A 17566-nucleotide genomic window follows, 5' to 3' on the forward strand; every position below is an offset into this window, starting at 1 on the left:
TTTTTAAAAATAATAAATGTCAGATACGTAGCATCGAAGTTGGGGGGGGGGGGGGGGGCAACTAACTTGAAAAAAAAAATCTTAGACAAGCAAAAAAAAAGAGGAGGATTATCCAGATCTTATTTAGGGGTGGGGTTGGTGGTTAAGAAGCATGAACATAGGAGGGCTTTGAATATACTGGATAAAAAAGAGGGGGACCAGCCTTTCAACTAACAATTTCATACTAAATTGATCGCAAAACTATTTAATTGATCGTAAAAATATACATTCAGAAAAAATGGAAGGCAGGTTCCCTGTCCCTTTCCAATACTACGTGCTTTAATGTTGTACATGTGTTGTTCAATGTAATCATGGCCCTTTATTACACACACACACACATAAAATTAAAAGAACACAAGATGTATGTACACAAAAACACTAATTATGTGGCCAAAGATAAGAAAGTTTACGGAAACAACGATTACAAAAGATACGCAACTAAACCTCTACTACATACACACATGTAAAGAAAAACTAGCATTAAGAAAAACCTGCGCATGATAAAAAAATTGGGCCACGATACAATTAAAAAATTGATCCATCCACCCATTCACTTTTACTAAGAATACATTCCATAGTAATGTATGACGTGTTAAACGTTTCATTATTATACATTTTTGTTATTCCTATTCAAAAATGTTGTTATTCTAAAACATATCATTCCTATTCGATAAATGTGATTCATATTCGATAAGTTGTTATTTTTATACGAAAAATGTGATTTCTATTCGATAATTTGTTATTCCTAATCGGCTCACGGCGAATTTGACCGGTGTCGACAGGAAATGCTTACTCCTACAAGGCACCTGGTCAACTCTTTGGTGTTTCTAGGGGTCTTTATTTTTTCCCCTTTTCACGATTTTAAGTTTTACAGAATTTATTAGGTCATCACTTTCTTTATCTTCACCTTTTTCCTAAAAATCTTGGAAACATTCATGAGAATAAATGCCTTTAGAGTTGACGTTCTAAATATCTGTAAGCAATTAACATATTACTGTCCAGTCCACCAATCCAAAGTAGCTGATTTTCCAGGTCATAACACAGACTATATGGGCATCTGAAGTCTTGGTCATCTGTCTGCAAATACTGGATAAATGTACCGTCCTTGTTTAATATCTGTATCGTTTCTGTTTTAATGTCACACACCAAAATATTTGAAAGTATGTCGGTACAGATTCCCCTTGGGTTGAATTTTGACATGGATGAAGAACATCCAGTGAAGCTAAAGCGATGGTTTCCACCGTAGTCTGTCACAACAACAGCAAGTTTTCCAGAATCAGAAACTACAATATCATCATTACAGTTTTCAGTGATATAATCTGGAGAAATAAACAATTGGTTTCTTTTACTGTCATACAGAACTATTGCAGTTGGATTTCCAGAGTTATCATATTTCATCAGCTTTGCTTCTGAGCCTCTTTTCATGCCAACGATAATAGCACTGTTTTTACAAGAGCAATAGATACTGCAGATTTTCCATCTTTGTGAAGCTTTTATTACATCTTTTTTCCTATCTGTACAGATATTTCCATTTTTACTGAGATAGTACAATCTGCAATCTGACGCTACTGAATGACAACCAAAACCAGAGTTTATCTCATATTCATTTAGTTTATCTCCTGTTTTGTCCACTAATACTAAATATTCACTACCACTAACCCATACCCAGTTTTTGATTCCCACACAAGAGATATGTCGAATATTCTCAACCGAGACTGATACTGTAATTTCTTTTGTCGCTTTTAATTTCAGTCGGTAAAGGTGTTCATAAGAGGGTTTTATTTCCTTTTTCTCCACTGTGAGTTTACCAAGTAGTTTTTCTACATCATCTTTTGTTATGTTCACCTCAGCTACAAAGGAGGGCACCTTTGGTATGATAAACTTACGCATACAATCAGGTAGTGGTCTTTTCTTTGAAAGAAGCAAAAATTCCGCTGGTTTGCTCGTAGATTCTTCGTAGCTGTCTAACAAGCTTTGTAACTCAGTGATATGATGATCTACACGTTTTTCTTCCTTGCTAAATTTTTGCAACTCCCGATTTAACCTACATCGGTTTTCCTCCAAAGTCTTTCTGATGTAGTTTTCCAAAATATGTGCATTAGATTCCATTATCCCCATAATTTTGTCCGCTTTTTCTTTAAAATCTACTTTTTCTCTAATAATCTCATCTTGAACTCCACGATATTGGGGAAGAATTGTATTTTGGAGTTCTGTGGTAGACGTCTCGAGATCTTTGTTTTGTTTCTCCACTTGTAAATCCTGAAATTTGTGATTCTTATGGCAATTCTTTCTCTTACACGTTTTACACACAGGTACTTCACAAACTTTACAGACCTGTATGTACTTCTCTTTAGGGTGCTCTTCACATAATTCTTCAATGCATTTTTTAAACTTTCCACGGTATATCACAACACTGTGGTTTCCAGTATCAGTATTATTAAAATGTTTTCTCTTACACTCTCCACAAAGATTAGATTCGCATGTCTTACAATAATAAGTGACATATTCCCCACAACGTGAACATTCTAGACTTTTTTGGATAACAAAAGCAGGTTCCATTATCTGTTTAAACCTTGATAACCGATACCGTCATCTTCTACATACCTTCAAGAAAAAAGCACGAGTTGTATATACATATACATTTATACTTATAAACATTGAAATGAATGATAATTTTAACTTAATAAAATGACAAAAACAAAGTCCAGTGTGTTTTTTTCTGGTCAGTGCTAGGTGATCTTTCAGAGCAAGATGAAAACTGGTAAAGCAAATACTAGTACTTACTAACAATAAATTCAATATATTTCAAGTGTATTGTGTATCTCTTCTTATTTTCCAAACTATCCAGTAAAGAATATGCACGTTAAGCTATTGAGTAAAATACTTTAATGTATGCCGACTCGCAAGATTATCTTTTTATTCACATGTCATCATCTACTGTAATGATTCATTTATACATCATATATATTAAAAATGCTCTTTTTCAATTTAATTTTAAAAAATTGAATTTAATGCAACTATCTAGAGAACACAATATGAGCGTTTATTCAAATACTTGTTAATATATCTATAAATCAATTGTACATCTACATATATTTGGATCAATTGTAGATATTTAAAAATTGAAACTATTTCGTTATTGATTGTAACTCTTCAAATGAATTCGGGCTAAGTACATTAGCTATTCCCATATTTATATTATTTTCATGTGCGTGCAAACGCTTAAAAATAAGATTCTTCATTAGGTATATCTATCTGACCTTTTTAACTGGTGATTACTTTTGAATGACATATGATAGGGCGTTCATTTTTGGCAAGTGCTTTACCTGTGTCAAAATGTACTATGATATTTGACCACGTGACACGACCTTTAAGTTTGACCTAATTTTCAAACATTTTATCAGTGTTGTTAACTTTTAAAGAAGCGAAGATAGGGCATTTATATTTGACACGTGCATTACCTATGACAAGCATTTCAAAATGTACTATGTTTTTTAAATCATGACCTTGACATTTGACCTAATTTTCAAAAGTTTTAACATTACTGATAACTTTTGTTTGAGAGAAGATATGGCATTTACATTTAACATATGCATCCCCTGTTTCAAGACCTTTTCTATTGTATACTCTGGTTTTTGATATTTTTTTTCACAATGTTCATTACTTGTGACAAGACCTTTTGCATTGTATTATGTTATTTGACCTCATGACCTTGATAAGGAAGTTTGATGTAGTTTTGAGAAGCTATAATTTTTGCCATAACTGTTATTAATTCAATAATTTATGTCTTTTTTGAATGCATGATGCACAGACAAACAAGACAGTTACAACAGGCCATAAATAAAGACATTCCATCCACTAAGACACCGAAAGCGGGGGACCACAATTCTTCGAATTTGTGGCTTGTTCATTTTAACATATCTTTAATTCATTTATACGTTTCTTTAATTGATTAAGTTCAATTATATTAAAATATAGGAACAAAGATATGTAAGATAGGTTCAAGTATTAGAATGTACGCTTTTTTTGACATTATCTTGATACAAAGTTTGAATTTCACCTACACTACAAGTAATCAATAAATTAAACACTAACAAACATAAAAAATATGGCTTTGAAAAAGAAAATTCACATACGTACGTCAATAGACAATACTATTTAACAACACTAAATGCTCGAATTTGATTTCCTTATGACAGGTCCAGCACAATCTCTTGATTAAGCTATATAGTTATATCTAGATGTATAGCTTGATAAAGCTATTAAGAATAGCTTTATCAAGCTATATTGAAAAAAAATCCTAAAAATAACAAGAGGCCCATGGGGCACATCGCTCACCTGAGCACACTGGCTAGGCAAAAGCACAAATGAGTTCAGTATTGAAAAGATTACTCGGGGGGGGGGGGGGGCTTGAATTTTAAACTACCTGATGATGCTTCCATGTCAATATAACAAATGGCTTTGTTGTACATGAGAAGATTTTTAAAAAAAATTCCCATATTTTCCTTTCTAAAAATTGTAACCCCATTGTGGCTCCTCCCTATCCCCGGGGTCATTATTTAAGCAAACTTGAATCTACACTACCTAAGGATGCTTCCATATCAATATGACTAAACATAGCTTTCCTGTTCTTGAGAAGAAATTTTTTTCTATATGTTCTTATGTAAAACTTTCGATCCCCCATTGGGCCCCACCCTACCCCTGAGGGTCATCATTTGAACAAAATTGAATCTACACTATCTGAGGATGCTTCCATATCAAAATGACTAATCATGGTTTGCAGTTCTTCAGAAGAAGACATTTTCCTATATATTTCTATTTAAGACTTTGATCCTCCATTGTGGCCCCACCCTACCCACGGGGGTCATGAGTTGAACAGACTTGAATCTACACTACCTGAGGATGCTTCCACATAAATATGATCAATCAGGGCTTTGCTGTTCCTGAGAAGATTTTTAAAATTTTTCCTATACATTTTTATGTAAAACTTTGATCCTCCATTGTGGCCCCACCCTACCCCCGGGTGTCATGATATGAATAAAATTGAATCTACACTACTTGAGGATGCTTCCATATAAATATGACCAATCTGGGCTTTGCTGTTCCTGAGAAGAAGATTTTTCCTATATATTTCTATATATAACTTTGATAGTCCATTGCGGCCCCGCCTACCCCACGGGGTCATGATTTGAACAAACTTGAATCTACACTACCTGAGGATGCTTCCATATAAATATGACTCATCATGGCTTTGGTGTTCTTGAGAAGAAGATTTTTAAGGATTTTTCCTATATATTTCTATGTCAAACTTTGATCCTCAATTGTGGTCCCGCCCTACCCCCGGGGGTTATGATTTGAACAAACTTGAATCTACACTAGCTGAAGATGCTTCCACATGAGTTTCATCTTTCCTGGCCCTATGGTTCTTGAGAAGAAGATTTTTAAATGATGTCATTATTTTTTCACTAATTCCTAACTATCTCCCCTTGAAAGAGGGAGTTGCCCTTCATTTGAACAAATTTGAATCCCCTTTACCCAAGGATAATTTGTGGCAAGTTTGGTTGAAATTGGCCCAGTGGTTCTTGAGAAGTCGAAAATGTGAAAAGTTTACAGACAGACAGACGGACAGCTAGACGGACGCCGGACAAAATGTGATCAGAAAAGCTCACTTGAGCTTTCAGCTCAGGTGAGCTAAAAATGAGAGAGTCGCATTCTGAGTACTTGTCAACAATTTCATCCATGCATAAAAAATACTCAAACAAAGTATACCTTGATTTTAGCGTGACATAAAAAAGGTTTAAACAGTTAAAAGCGATGCGTGTGGGGCGCTCATCTTATTGAAAAGTTTGTTGTTGACAATGAAATGTTGGAGATTCGATGATTTAAGTATTTATGTGGAAAAAAAGAAATCATGAAAACTAACCCACTGGAGCTTCAGTGGTTCAATTCTCTCCTGTGCGCTCTACACCAGATATGCTGTCTTCGACGTAGTTACAGAAGAAACACGAATGACGGTAATTTATCCGTCATCTTCTTGTAAAGTATGAAAACGCATTTTGATTAATAATACATAAATGAATCGTTAATATGAAAGTTATAATGGTCATCAATAAGGGAAGATTTTGATTATGATTTTTCAAACGGAATAAAATAATATTATAATATATTATATTATAATATTTTAAAGACAGAAAATGCATAATTTATTTGATTATTTTATATGATGGGTGTGTGTTGGGGGTGGGGGGTGAAGGGTGTTATTAAACAAATTTAATTATTTTCAGGATAAAAATGCCAGCTTGTAGCTGTAAACAACATGCAAACTTGAGATGCAAAGATGAGATTTATAAAATATACAGACTCTCCAGCAAAAAATTCAAAACTTCAGTTGTTGAAGTTCTAAATAAAATGGCCATCCGTGCAAAAGATCAGTAAACTTGTGTACAGCATGTGCTGCATACAGCGAAAAAAAACACATATCCAATAGAAAAGACATTGAAAACGAACTTGTTGAGCAAGTTATTAATTAAATTAAAACAAACAACATTTCTGATGAGAAAGAAATTAAAACTGAGGAAGCCATTGGCACTAGAGAAAGCAGAGAGATGAACGACGATTTTAATGAAAATATATTTAGCCAATACAAAAATTATTTTTTTTTAACATCTGCACCTGTTTCTGAAAGAAACAACGCCATCTCTTCATTCTGATTGTCTTTGTGTGGAAAACAGATGTGAGATTTATCACCTACAGAAAAAACTCAGATTGTTTTTTGCTACTGAACATTTGTACTGTCTTGTATCTTCGAACATAATCATGTCATTTTCATTTAGTCTGAATCTTATGTCAAATAGGATAACAGTCTATGATATGTACTCCAGCGCTCATCCCGCAGGAAGTTACATTTCTGTTCTGAAATGGATAGAAGAGCATGCAACCACTCCAATAACCATTCCATTTCAGCATGACGTCATCACATATTTCGATAACAACCGTCTTAGCAAGGAACTGGAGGGTACGCTATGATGCCAAAGCCATTCTGAGCTATGTCACTACTGTTGTCCACTTCTTCCCTAGTCTGACGACAGATTTACAACTTGTAAATAATTTCTCTCCAAGACGCTGGTTTTACAACATTAACATTTCTGATAAATACAGTGCTATTGTAGAATTCGTCAATTTCCATGAAAATTTATTTAGATCACTTCGAGAAAATTTCATCGAAAAAAGGATAAATTGTTTTGTTACAACAGCAACATCCAGGATTAAATTCTACGTAGGACATCGTTTCCGATCTTTTAAAAAACAAGAAGAACTTTTCTGATTATTCCAGATCCCAGGTTGATGTTTATTCCTCTTTATCAAATTCCCATGGTAGTCCTCCAACAATTCAAATGGGAAATCCAATATCTGTTAATCCATGTTTATTCAAATCTGTTCAAATTGTTTTAGAGAATTTGAAATGTACAGCAGGGATTCCAGATCATAGACAGTGGAGTATAGTAGGTTCTGATGGGGTTCCTTTCCTTCTGTCTCATCGCATTATTAAAGGTAACCCCCACCATCACCATAGACAAGATTAGACTTATAAAATATACAGACTCTCCAACAAAACATTCAAAACTTCAGTTGTTGAAGTTCTAAATGAAATGGCCATCCGTGCAAAAGGTCAGTAAACTTGTGTACAGCATGTGCTGCATACAGCGAGAAAAACCTCATATCCAGTAGAAAAGACATTGAAAACGAACTTGCTGAGCAAGTTATTAATTTAATTAAAACAAACAACATTTCTGATGAGAATGTGATTAAAATTGCGGAAGCCGTTGGCACTAGAGAAAGCAGAGAGATGAACAACGATTTTAATGAAAATATATTTAGCCAATACAAAAATTATTTTTTTAACTTCTGTCCCTATTAATACGTGGATTTCTGATTGTCTTTGTGTGGAAAAAAGATGTGTGATTTATCATCTACAGAAAAAAACTAAGATTGTTTTTTGCTATTTTACATTTGTACTGTCTTGTAAGGAAGTAAAGGATCCCAACTAGTTGCAAATAAATAAAGTTTATCAATTGAAAATTTACAAATGCTGAAGATAAATATATATATATATATATTGGGTTGGGTGTGACCCTGCCCGTTGTTGGTATTGGGTCCATGATGAATGTAGGGGATTTTATTTCTCTTCCAACAACATTGTAAAGAAAAAGCGTTTAGATGTCCCATTAACAAATAAACAACTATGTTATGTCTGTAATAAAATTATTCATCATGGACCCTATACCCACAACGGCACGACACGGTCACACCCAACCCAATGTCCACGTTCCTGTGTGGTCAGAAACACATTCCAAGTGTCGGGAACTTTAGTGGTTATTGTTTCAGTCCGAGTGCATTTGCTCTTGCCTACGACGATCCTTCTCTTCTTTGCAGTGTGATATCCAGCTGACCTCTCTTCCTTTTCGGCCGTCACGGTAGCTCAGTCGATAGAGCGAGCGCTCGCTCCGTGATCGGAAGGTTGTGAGTTCGAATCTCGGCCGCGACTGACCTAAGTCGATAAAAAATAGGAAGCAACTGTTCCTTCGCCAAGTGCTCGGTACTTTGAAATGAAAGTTTCGGGTCCTTCGGATGAGACCTTAAAAACCGAGGCCCGGTGTTACCGCAGGCGTTGGCACGATAAAAAACCCTCACTGCTCAATGGTCCTGAGTGCCGAACATAGGTCTAAATTTAAAGCCCTTCACTGGTATATGGCGACGTCTCTATTGTCGAATGGGACGTAATACAACATACAATCAATCTTTTCCTTTTTCTTCTGATTTAGAGTTAGTTATAGAGGGAAGAAAAGTAGGTTGAGGAGACGGAAACGAAGAAAGGGAGAGAAGGTTGTGGGGAGGATGCATTTGAAGATAGTGTAGGAGGCATTGACGGGGTAGAAGAGTGTGGGGTGGAGATAAGTTCAGCAGAGGTAGAAGATGAGCAATTCGTAGTAATAGAAGAGGAAGAGGATATTGAAGTTGATATCACAGAGTGCGGTGCGCTAGGATCGTTATAAAGGAGGGGGATTTATGGTTCGCTGCATGTGCTGAAATGTATAATCAATATGTGTTTTTAAATTTAAAAAAAGTTTAGAAAAATTAAATTCATCCACTTTTTTAAATGAATAAATAAATTATTTATATAAGAACTGTCTATTTGTTTCAGGGATCGAATTTAATAAAAATGAACACAGTCATCTGAAACAGTAAACAATAGTCGTAAATTCACTAAGTACTAAATGATGGAATTATCAAATGATCTATAAGTAAACATGCATACTATGCATACTTAGGAAAGCATGTGTCCTCGATAAAATAAAAGATAGAACAAGTATTAAGTCTGATAACCCTCTATCTCCCTCTAGGTCTTTTGGGAAATGAAATCAAAGAAAAAGACTGAGAGTCAAAAGCTACTACATTTCATAGCGTGCCAGCGTCTCGGACTCAGCTGCTGGAGGACTTGTCATATCGTTGGTTTCCTTATGGAACTCCGTGTCGTTATTGGAAAACAAGCGTCGGCATTTTGGGGTTGCAGGCGATGCGGGAAGCAGCGGATCAGCTTCCTTTTCAACAGGAACCATTGGCGAGGAGGGTGTGACGGGACAAGGTTTTGGAGATGTCTGGGTAGGCACTGGTGTTATGTCGTTATGGTTTAATGATGGGTTCGCAACTGGCTCTGTGTCATGAGGAAGTTCTTTATGTTGTTCCCGTGGAGACGTGCATGTTGTCTTGTGGAGTAAATCAGTGTCTATCGTCTTGGTAGGTGCAGGTGTTCTCACAGGCATAAATTTCCTTAAGAACTTTCTGTTTCTTATGGTAACCCTGCCAGAACCATCCTTTTTACAACATATTGGTCAAACTGACGGACTTCTATGACAATTCCTGTCTTGTCCCATTTCAAAGGATGCGGGCCTGTTTGGTTCTGGATGCGGACGTGGTCACCAATGCTCAGTGGTGGGAGGCGCCTGGTATTTTCCATCCAGCGTTCTCCTGAACGTATGTGGCGGATGCGATGAGCCTCTTCTCTGGCAACCATAGTCTCCTGTCAAGTGTTGTGAGGCTTGTATTTTCCCGTTGGGATGGGGATGAAGTCCCGGATAGGGTGGTTGAACATACACATAGCTGGAGACAACTTGGTGTCCCTGTCAGGTGTATTTCTGTACTGGAGCATTGCACGTTGGAACAGGTCAGTGTTTAGGTCACCATTAGGAGCCGTCTTGTCCGTGATAAGGCGTTTCACTGTCTTCACTCCAACTTCCGCTCGACAATTGCTGTTTGGGAATGCTACAGATGATGGTCGATGATGTACACCCCAATCCTTTAGGAAGCATCGTGTAATTGTAGCTGTGAATTCTGGACCACCGTCTGTGGCGAGTTCGTCTGGGATGCCGAAGGTAACGAATGTACGCCTAAGACAACTGATTAGACCAGCTGCTCTCTCGGATGACTTCTCGACTATCGGCCGGTTGGAATATCTGTCAATTGAATTGAAATTTTTGTATTCCATAATATACACTGTACTAACATCTTTAAAAAAAAGGTGTGGCATACGTGGACATTTTTCCAGATGGTAATTTCACAATAATTAATATTTCACTTTTACTGATAAGATGGAGTTCTTTAGCCTGTTCAATAAATTAAGAAATACGAATTGAATATAAGGGACTCCAGTGATGACTCAGTTTTCCACACCAATCTTGAGAATGAAATATTTCAGTGGCGCTCAGAATTAAGAGCAGCGGGATACCTCGCTAATCCTCTCTCCTGACAAACGATCATACTTCTCTATGTAACAAATCACTAGATAAAGAACTCATGACTTTCTCCCAGAAATGTAAAAACAATCGACAACATTATATTCAAGAATTCTCTAGAAATAATTCAGTGGAACTCTCACTTTCTCTAGAACCTATTTTCTTTACAAGTTTTGAACATACACACTTTCATTCTATCTAAAGTAGAACACCACCCGAAATAATAGCCAAGATTGGGGAACAGATTGAGAAGCTACTTGATTTGGATTTTGAAGCTGGTATGCATATTTAATAATTTTTCGCATTTTTTGACTAATAATATGTATTGGCATGCATTGCTGCATTTTTTTTTTTGGTTAAAAAAGGAGAAGACAGGAGAGTGGAAGCGAGATATAAAGAATGGTGGGATAAAATGGACATTAATTGCTACAAAGAATTACTGGCCGTTGTTGAAAGTTCGCTAGATGTCATGAAGGACGAAGGTATATTCATACCTTTTTCAGGAGTGTGTTTTTTTCTATTGTTCACCGAGTCGTGCAGTTTTTTTGGCATCTTCTATATACATGTAGGTACTGGGTGCGGGTCCAGTTCTTGGCATGCCCCTCTTCTTTTGACCTTTTTTTTTTTACTATTCTGTATGATATTATAACCGCATATATTATATTATTTAAATAATTTTCGTCGCCCGCGTGGCGCAGTGGTTAGAGCGTCTGCTCTAGAGTCGCGTAGTAAGGAATTGATCCTTACGTCGCGGGTTCGAATCCCACAGTGGGACGTAGAGACTGGTCCTTCGGATGAAACCCTATAAACCGAGGTCCCGTGTCGCAGTAGGTGCTGGCACGAAAAAGATCCCTCACTGCTCAATGGCCCTAAGTGCCGAGTATAGGACAAAATTTGCAGCTCTCCACCGGCAAGTCGTGGCGTCTCCATATGAGTGAAAAATTCTCGAGAGGGACGTTAAACAACATACAAAAAACAAACAAAAATTAATTTTTGATAAAATAAAATTAAAAATAGGAAAACGGGGGGGGGGGGAGGAGGGAATAGTTGTGTAAAATTATCATTTTCATAAACATCTGGAATATTAAAAATTATTTTATTTTCTTTCTTCAATATAATATATATTCAATCCCTTCCCTTCTTTAATTGACAAATTGAAATTAACGTGTTACATAAACAATAATTTTAATACTACTGTGTTTCCATAGATTCTGACCCAGAAGACGAAAATCTGCCTGAATCTGCATCAATACTATAGTATTGATTGTGCATTTCCTGTCTATTGCGACTAGGGATTCCAAGTCACATGTACTTCAAATTGTGTGTTGTCATGGATTATAAAGCTATAATTTGGTACTTTTGTCGTCAGTTTCGTAAGCTTTTGCACAATATATACATTGTTAAATGGCTAAAATTTTGATGAAGGCAATGATGAGCCTTTTAATTATCGGTGCTTAATAATGTGTTACGTGATAGAGAAAAAAATATACTTACATTATGCGATATATTTCTTTATGTACACGTCAATTTTTTTTTTAAAACTTCGTTCAATACACTTGAAAATTTCAGTTAGATGAGCGCCCCACACGCATCGCTTTTACACCTTTATTTTCGTGTGAGAATAATTGTTAGGCATGGATGAACTTGTGGACAAGAACTCGTAATGCGACCCTCGTTTTTAATTTTAATAATTTTATTCCAATATATCACATTCCAAATAGCTTAATAAAGCTATTCTTAGTAGCTTTATTAAGTTATATAGCTATATAGCTTAATTAAGAGATTGCGCTGGACCTATTTGAGGAAATAATATAGTTCGGTAAAGGCCTCAGATTACAATAATAACATCCGATATGGAAAGCCTCGAATAGAATCCAAGCACGGGTATTTGAGGAAAAAGACTAGTTTCTGACCCCCTTGATAATGACTTGTTCATAATAATTTACATCAATTTAATTAAGTATACTTAACACAATCCAAAGAAAATCGTTAGAAAATGTGCATTGTCTGTTAAAATGAGACTTACCACCCATACAATAGTCTGGTATCCTTCCGATAATTAAGCATAGCGAGAAGGGTACCAGCCTCTGAAAACTTCACTTGCGAATCCCGATCTCGATCGAGGAACACAGGATCGGATTTTTGTGATATGTTTTAAACAAATGTTTGAAAACGCGTTTGACAAACCACTATAATTATATATAAAACTTATTTTACATGTGAATTTTGTTTAAATGATTTTTACTAAATGATTCTTTTGATAATCCCCATGACCCAAGTTATTATCGGTAGACAGAGTCACCAAAGTTGCACTGTAGCACAATGTCACGATTAACAAAACATAAAATCATTTATCTCATATCAGTATAGTCGCCTGCGTGGCGCAGTGGTTTGAGCGTTCGCTCTAGAGTCGCGGAGTAAAGAGTTGATCCTTACGTCACGGGTTCGAATCCCACTGTGGGACGTGGAGACCGGTCCTTCGGATGAGACCGTATAAACAGAGGTACCGTGTCGTAGTTAGTGCTGGCACGAAAAAGATCCCTCACTGCTCAATGGCCTTAAGTGCCGAGTATAGGTCAAAATTTGTAGCTCTCCACTGGCAAGTGGTGGCGTCTCCATATGAGTGAAAAATACTCGAGAGGGACGTTAAACAATAAACAAACAAACAATCATATCAGTATAATCCTTTAACAGGTCAACATGGTAAATTGAGATTCCTTGACCTGACCCATTCGGTGACCTGACCTTAGCCGTTGGCCTCAGTTGGGAAGGTCACCTCATGGATCAGCTCTCGGGTCTTCATTTCAATTTGTTGATCGGGATCGAGATTCCATGAAGGAGCACCCATCTTTACAGCACTGCACGTTTTATAATAATAATAAAATAAATTTATAAAGCGCTAAATATTAATAAAATTACCCTAAAGCATTGTACAATAAAACGCAAATAATTTTGTTAGAACTATGAATAAATTAATTATTTCAACATATGTGTGTGTTAGAAATTATAGCATTAAAATTCTAAAGTTATATTACATACAATTTCGTCTTTAAAAAAAACTGTGAATAGAAGAACGTCTTTTGAGATTTGCTGCTAAAATTTGTGCGCCAAGTATTTAAAAAACTATTCTAGAGAAATGTGTCTTTAAATGTCTTTTAAAAATGTCCAGGGACTGGGCCTGTTTTATGTCATTAGGAAGGTCGTTCCACAAAAACGCTGCTGTCCAACTGAGCCGACGTTCGCCATGTCTTTGTCCTGGTTTTTGGAATAACTTTTGGAACAACAATAACAGACATACGTTGTTGACTCAGATCGCAGTGATCTGGCGGGCTTGTATTTAATTATAAGATCTTCGATATAAGATGGAGCTAACCTGCGAAACGATTGGTAGACATATGACAAGAGTTTTTATTATATACCCAACTGTTTGTCACTCAGTTTTACTGTTGAATTTATGCTATCACGTGACGGTGTGATCCGACGTTCAGGATCACCACACTGGTTTTCTGAATCCATATCATCCCTCTCAGAAACTGATGACGTAGTACACAGATAAATGACGTTTTTTCTTCTCGCGCATCAAAAAGTTGACAAAATGGTTTGTTTAATGTAAAAAGGTTATGTAATTCATCCAAAAAGGTTCCTTTTATTATATTTTGCTAATTGAAAAGGGGTATATAATAAATTTATCATTAAAAGAGTAACTTGATCCGAATCACGTCTCGTTGACAGGCGCGGATCATCAGAACAAACTCGACGCTTCGCGTCTCGTTTGATCTGATGATCCGTGCCTGTCAAAGAGACGTGATACGGCTCTTCGGATCAAGTTACTGTTATAATATATATATATATATATATATATATATATATATATATATATATATATATATATATATATATATATATATAGTGTGGCCGGAAATACACGGGTAGCCAATGAAGATCTGCTAGAATAGGAGTAAATTCAGGGCTCTAATTGGCGACCAATTTAGTCGCCATGGCGCCTAAAATTTTTGATTGGCGCCTAAAGATTTTCTATAAGTCGCCGAATTGGCGACCATTTTAAACTGACTTGACGATCGTCGAATTCTGAAAATGTTAACATTTTTAACAATTTTTCTGAAAATGCTAAAAGAAATTTAAAAGAAAAAGAAATTAATTTTAGCAATGGACGTTTCGTGTTTCCTTAGTCACATTATGGGTCCTTTTATTGATTACTATTACCGGTATTTTTTAAAGTCGGCGCCTTAAAAATATTGCTTGGCGACTAAAAATTTGCATTGGCGACTAAATTTTTTTGATAAAGCGCCAGCTGCCGCCTTAATTTTAAAGGCCACTTAGAGGCCTGCTGAGTAATGTGCTCCCGTTTCGATGATCTTGTAACTAAGCGAGCTGCAGTGTTCTGGACTCTTTGCATCCGTTCTAGTGTGTATTTTGAAACTCCATATAGTAGGCAGTTCCCATAGTTTAATCTGGCAGTGAATACGGCGTTCTCCATTGTCTTACAGGCTTCTTTTGCAAGAAAGCGCCGTATACGTCCAATATTGCATATTTGGAAATAGCATGACTTGACGACCGAGGATACCTGTTTTTCCATAGTAAGGTGTTAATCGAAAATGACACCTAGGTTCTTCACACATGGCACGCTTTCAATAACATTATCACCAACTTTAAGTTGTAATTTTGGTAGATGCTTCTGATGCTGCCTTGTGATGAAGATTATTAACTCGGTCTTGCTTCAGTTTGAGTAGGTTCGATATCATCCATGAACCAATGTTGCTTAGCACGCTTCAAGTCGAGAGAAATAATTGTGCCAATTTTCCAGTGGTTTAATAATCATGTAGATTAGTGTATCATCTGCATAGCAGTGATACATCATTTCATGTCGACGGCATATACATGTAGTTCTTATTGGATTGGAGAAAAGGTGGTACAGTTTCGACCCGAGGACAGATCCTTGAGGGACATCAAAATGCAGCTGTGTTGAATCTGATCGGACGGATCCAATTGTGGCACGCTGTTTCTTGTTGTTGAGGTAAGACTTAATCCACTCAGGAGCACTATCACGGAATCCATAAAATACAGTAACTAAAGGCGTTGGAACAGTATTTTATGATCAATGAGATCAAAAGCACCGGATAAATCCAGAAGGACAAGGACTGCAGAAGATTGATGAGAGCCGTTTTCGTCGATTGCATTGGACGATATATAGATTTAAGTGGGTCGCGAAGATTGATTGATTGTATGTTGTTTTACGTCCCGTCTGAGAATTTTTCACTCATATAGAGACACCATATACCGGTGAAGGGCTCAAATTTAGACCTTTACTCGGCACTTAGGGCCATTGAGCAGTCAGGGTTCTCCGTCGTGTCAACGCCCACCGTGACACGGGGCCTCGGTTTTTAAAGTCCCATCCGAAGGACCCGCAACTTTCACTTCAAAGTGCCGAGTGCTTGGCGAAGGAACAGTTGCTACCTATTTCTTATCTACTTAGGTCAGTCGCGGTCGTGATTCGAACACACGACCATCCGATCACGGAGCGAGCGCTCTACCGACTGAGCTATCGTGACGGTATGGGTCGCGAAGAGAATTCGCATCTAAGTGGGCATCAATTCTGAGAGGCACAACTTTTTTTTTTAGTATTTTTGAGATAAAAGTCAAGTTTGATACGTGTCGATAGTTTTTCAACACTTCCTTATCAAGTCCGGGTTTCTTAAGAAGTGGACCAACTAAGGCTTCCTTCCAAGCAGACGGGAAAATTCCCTGATCAAATGATGAATTAACACTGTCTGTGACAAGCGGTTTTATTGGATGCGTGCACTTTTTCAGTATCTTTGGGGGATAAGGATCCAGTTCGCATGATTTACTAGGAGCCTTCATTATTAAGGATCTCACTTCATCTTCTGTAGAACGTTCAAAATCAGTTTGTAGAGGTCCATTATAGTATTTATCTGAGTCTAAATAGCTGTCTTCATGTTCTTTTTTTTGTGTGTGTGTTTCAGTGCCTCTCTGATGGAAATCACTTTGTCTATGAAGAACCTTGAAAATTTATTTGCAAGATCTTCATCTGATGATGATGTTGGTAAGCTCCTCTGTAAGTTTATAGTCACATATTGATAGCGATTTGTTTTTCGCTGATCTACAGTTAAGAGAAGACAATGAAAACTGCTTTGAACTTGGTCTTATGTTTTTCATTTCACTGTCGTAAGTGTTTGAATTCTGGTTTCCACACAAACCCTTTTCAAGTTTCCATACATGATACTAGTGTATCTTACACTCTCATCCATAATATGGAAGGTATATGCAGGTCAGAGGTTATTACGACTGTTTGGATCATCAATTCTCTTTGCCCGGTTTTGATTCAATGTTGGGATAGGGAAAGTTCCGCATGGTTCATAAAAAACTTTTGCAGTAGATAAGGGATTGTTTACTACTGGTATGTCATCGAAGGTATACACCAGATTATATCTACAATCTCAACAATTGGTAATTGTAGACAAGCATGGATTATCAATTAACACACATTTTTAGTTCGAATTTCCTAGTTCTCTATTCCTTCGTTATTTCTAGGGAATTAAGGGCATTTCACCATGTTCACTGCGAGATATTGTCGAGATCGAGTGCAGCTTATATTTTTTCATTAGTTAATCCATGAAATATTTTACTTTTAATATTTTCATTTAATTCCAATGTGTTTTAGAAGCTAGGTTTTGTACATGAATGCTGCGTGTAATGGA

At 36.6% G+C, this 17566-nt stretch overlaps 1 protein-coding gene and 2 pseudogenes across 1 annotated transcript; 2 read left to right on the forward strand and 1 right to left on the reverse strand.

The window, feature by feature from the left end:
• Positions 1-990: 990 nt before the first annotated feature.
• On the reverse strand, positions 991-2598 carry LOC133196804 (uncharacterized). Its single transcript, XM_061332662.1, has one exon. The coding sequence runs from the start codon at positions 2596-2598 to the stop codon at positions 991-993; it is 1608 nt and encodes a 535-aa protein (XP_061188646.1).
• A 3732-nt stretch (positions 2599-6330) lies between these two features.
• LOC133196805 (uncharacterized) lies at positions 6331-7622 on the forward strand (annotated as a pseudogene).
• A 2532-nt stretch (positions 7623-10154) lies between these two features.
• On the forward strand, positions 10155-12087 carry LOC133196806 (uncharacterized; annotated as a pseudogene).
• Positions 12088-17566: the final 5479 nt, after the last annotated feature.

The sequence above is a fragment of the Saccostrea echinata genome, unplaced genomic scaffold (assembly GCF_033153115.1).
Source record: "Saccostrea echinata isolate AGI-Se365-2 ecotype Australia unplaced genomic scaffold, CSIRO_AGI_Sech_v1 ptg000030l, whole genome shotgun sequence".
NCBI classification, from domain to species: Eukaryota; Metazoa; Mollusca; class Bivalvia; order Ostreida; family Ostreidae; genus Saccostrea; species Saccostrea echinata.

Excerpts from the sequence above, each read along its gene's own strand:
- LOC133196804 (XM_061332662.1), bottom strand. The coding sequence starts at position 2,598 with ATGGAACCTGCTTTTGTTATCCAAAAAAGTCTAGAATGTTCACGTTGT.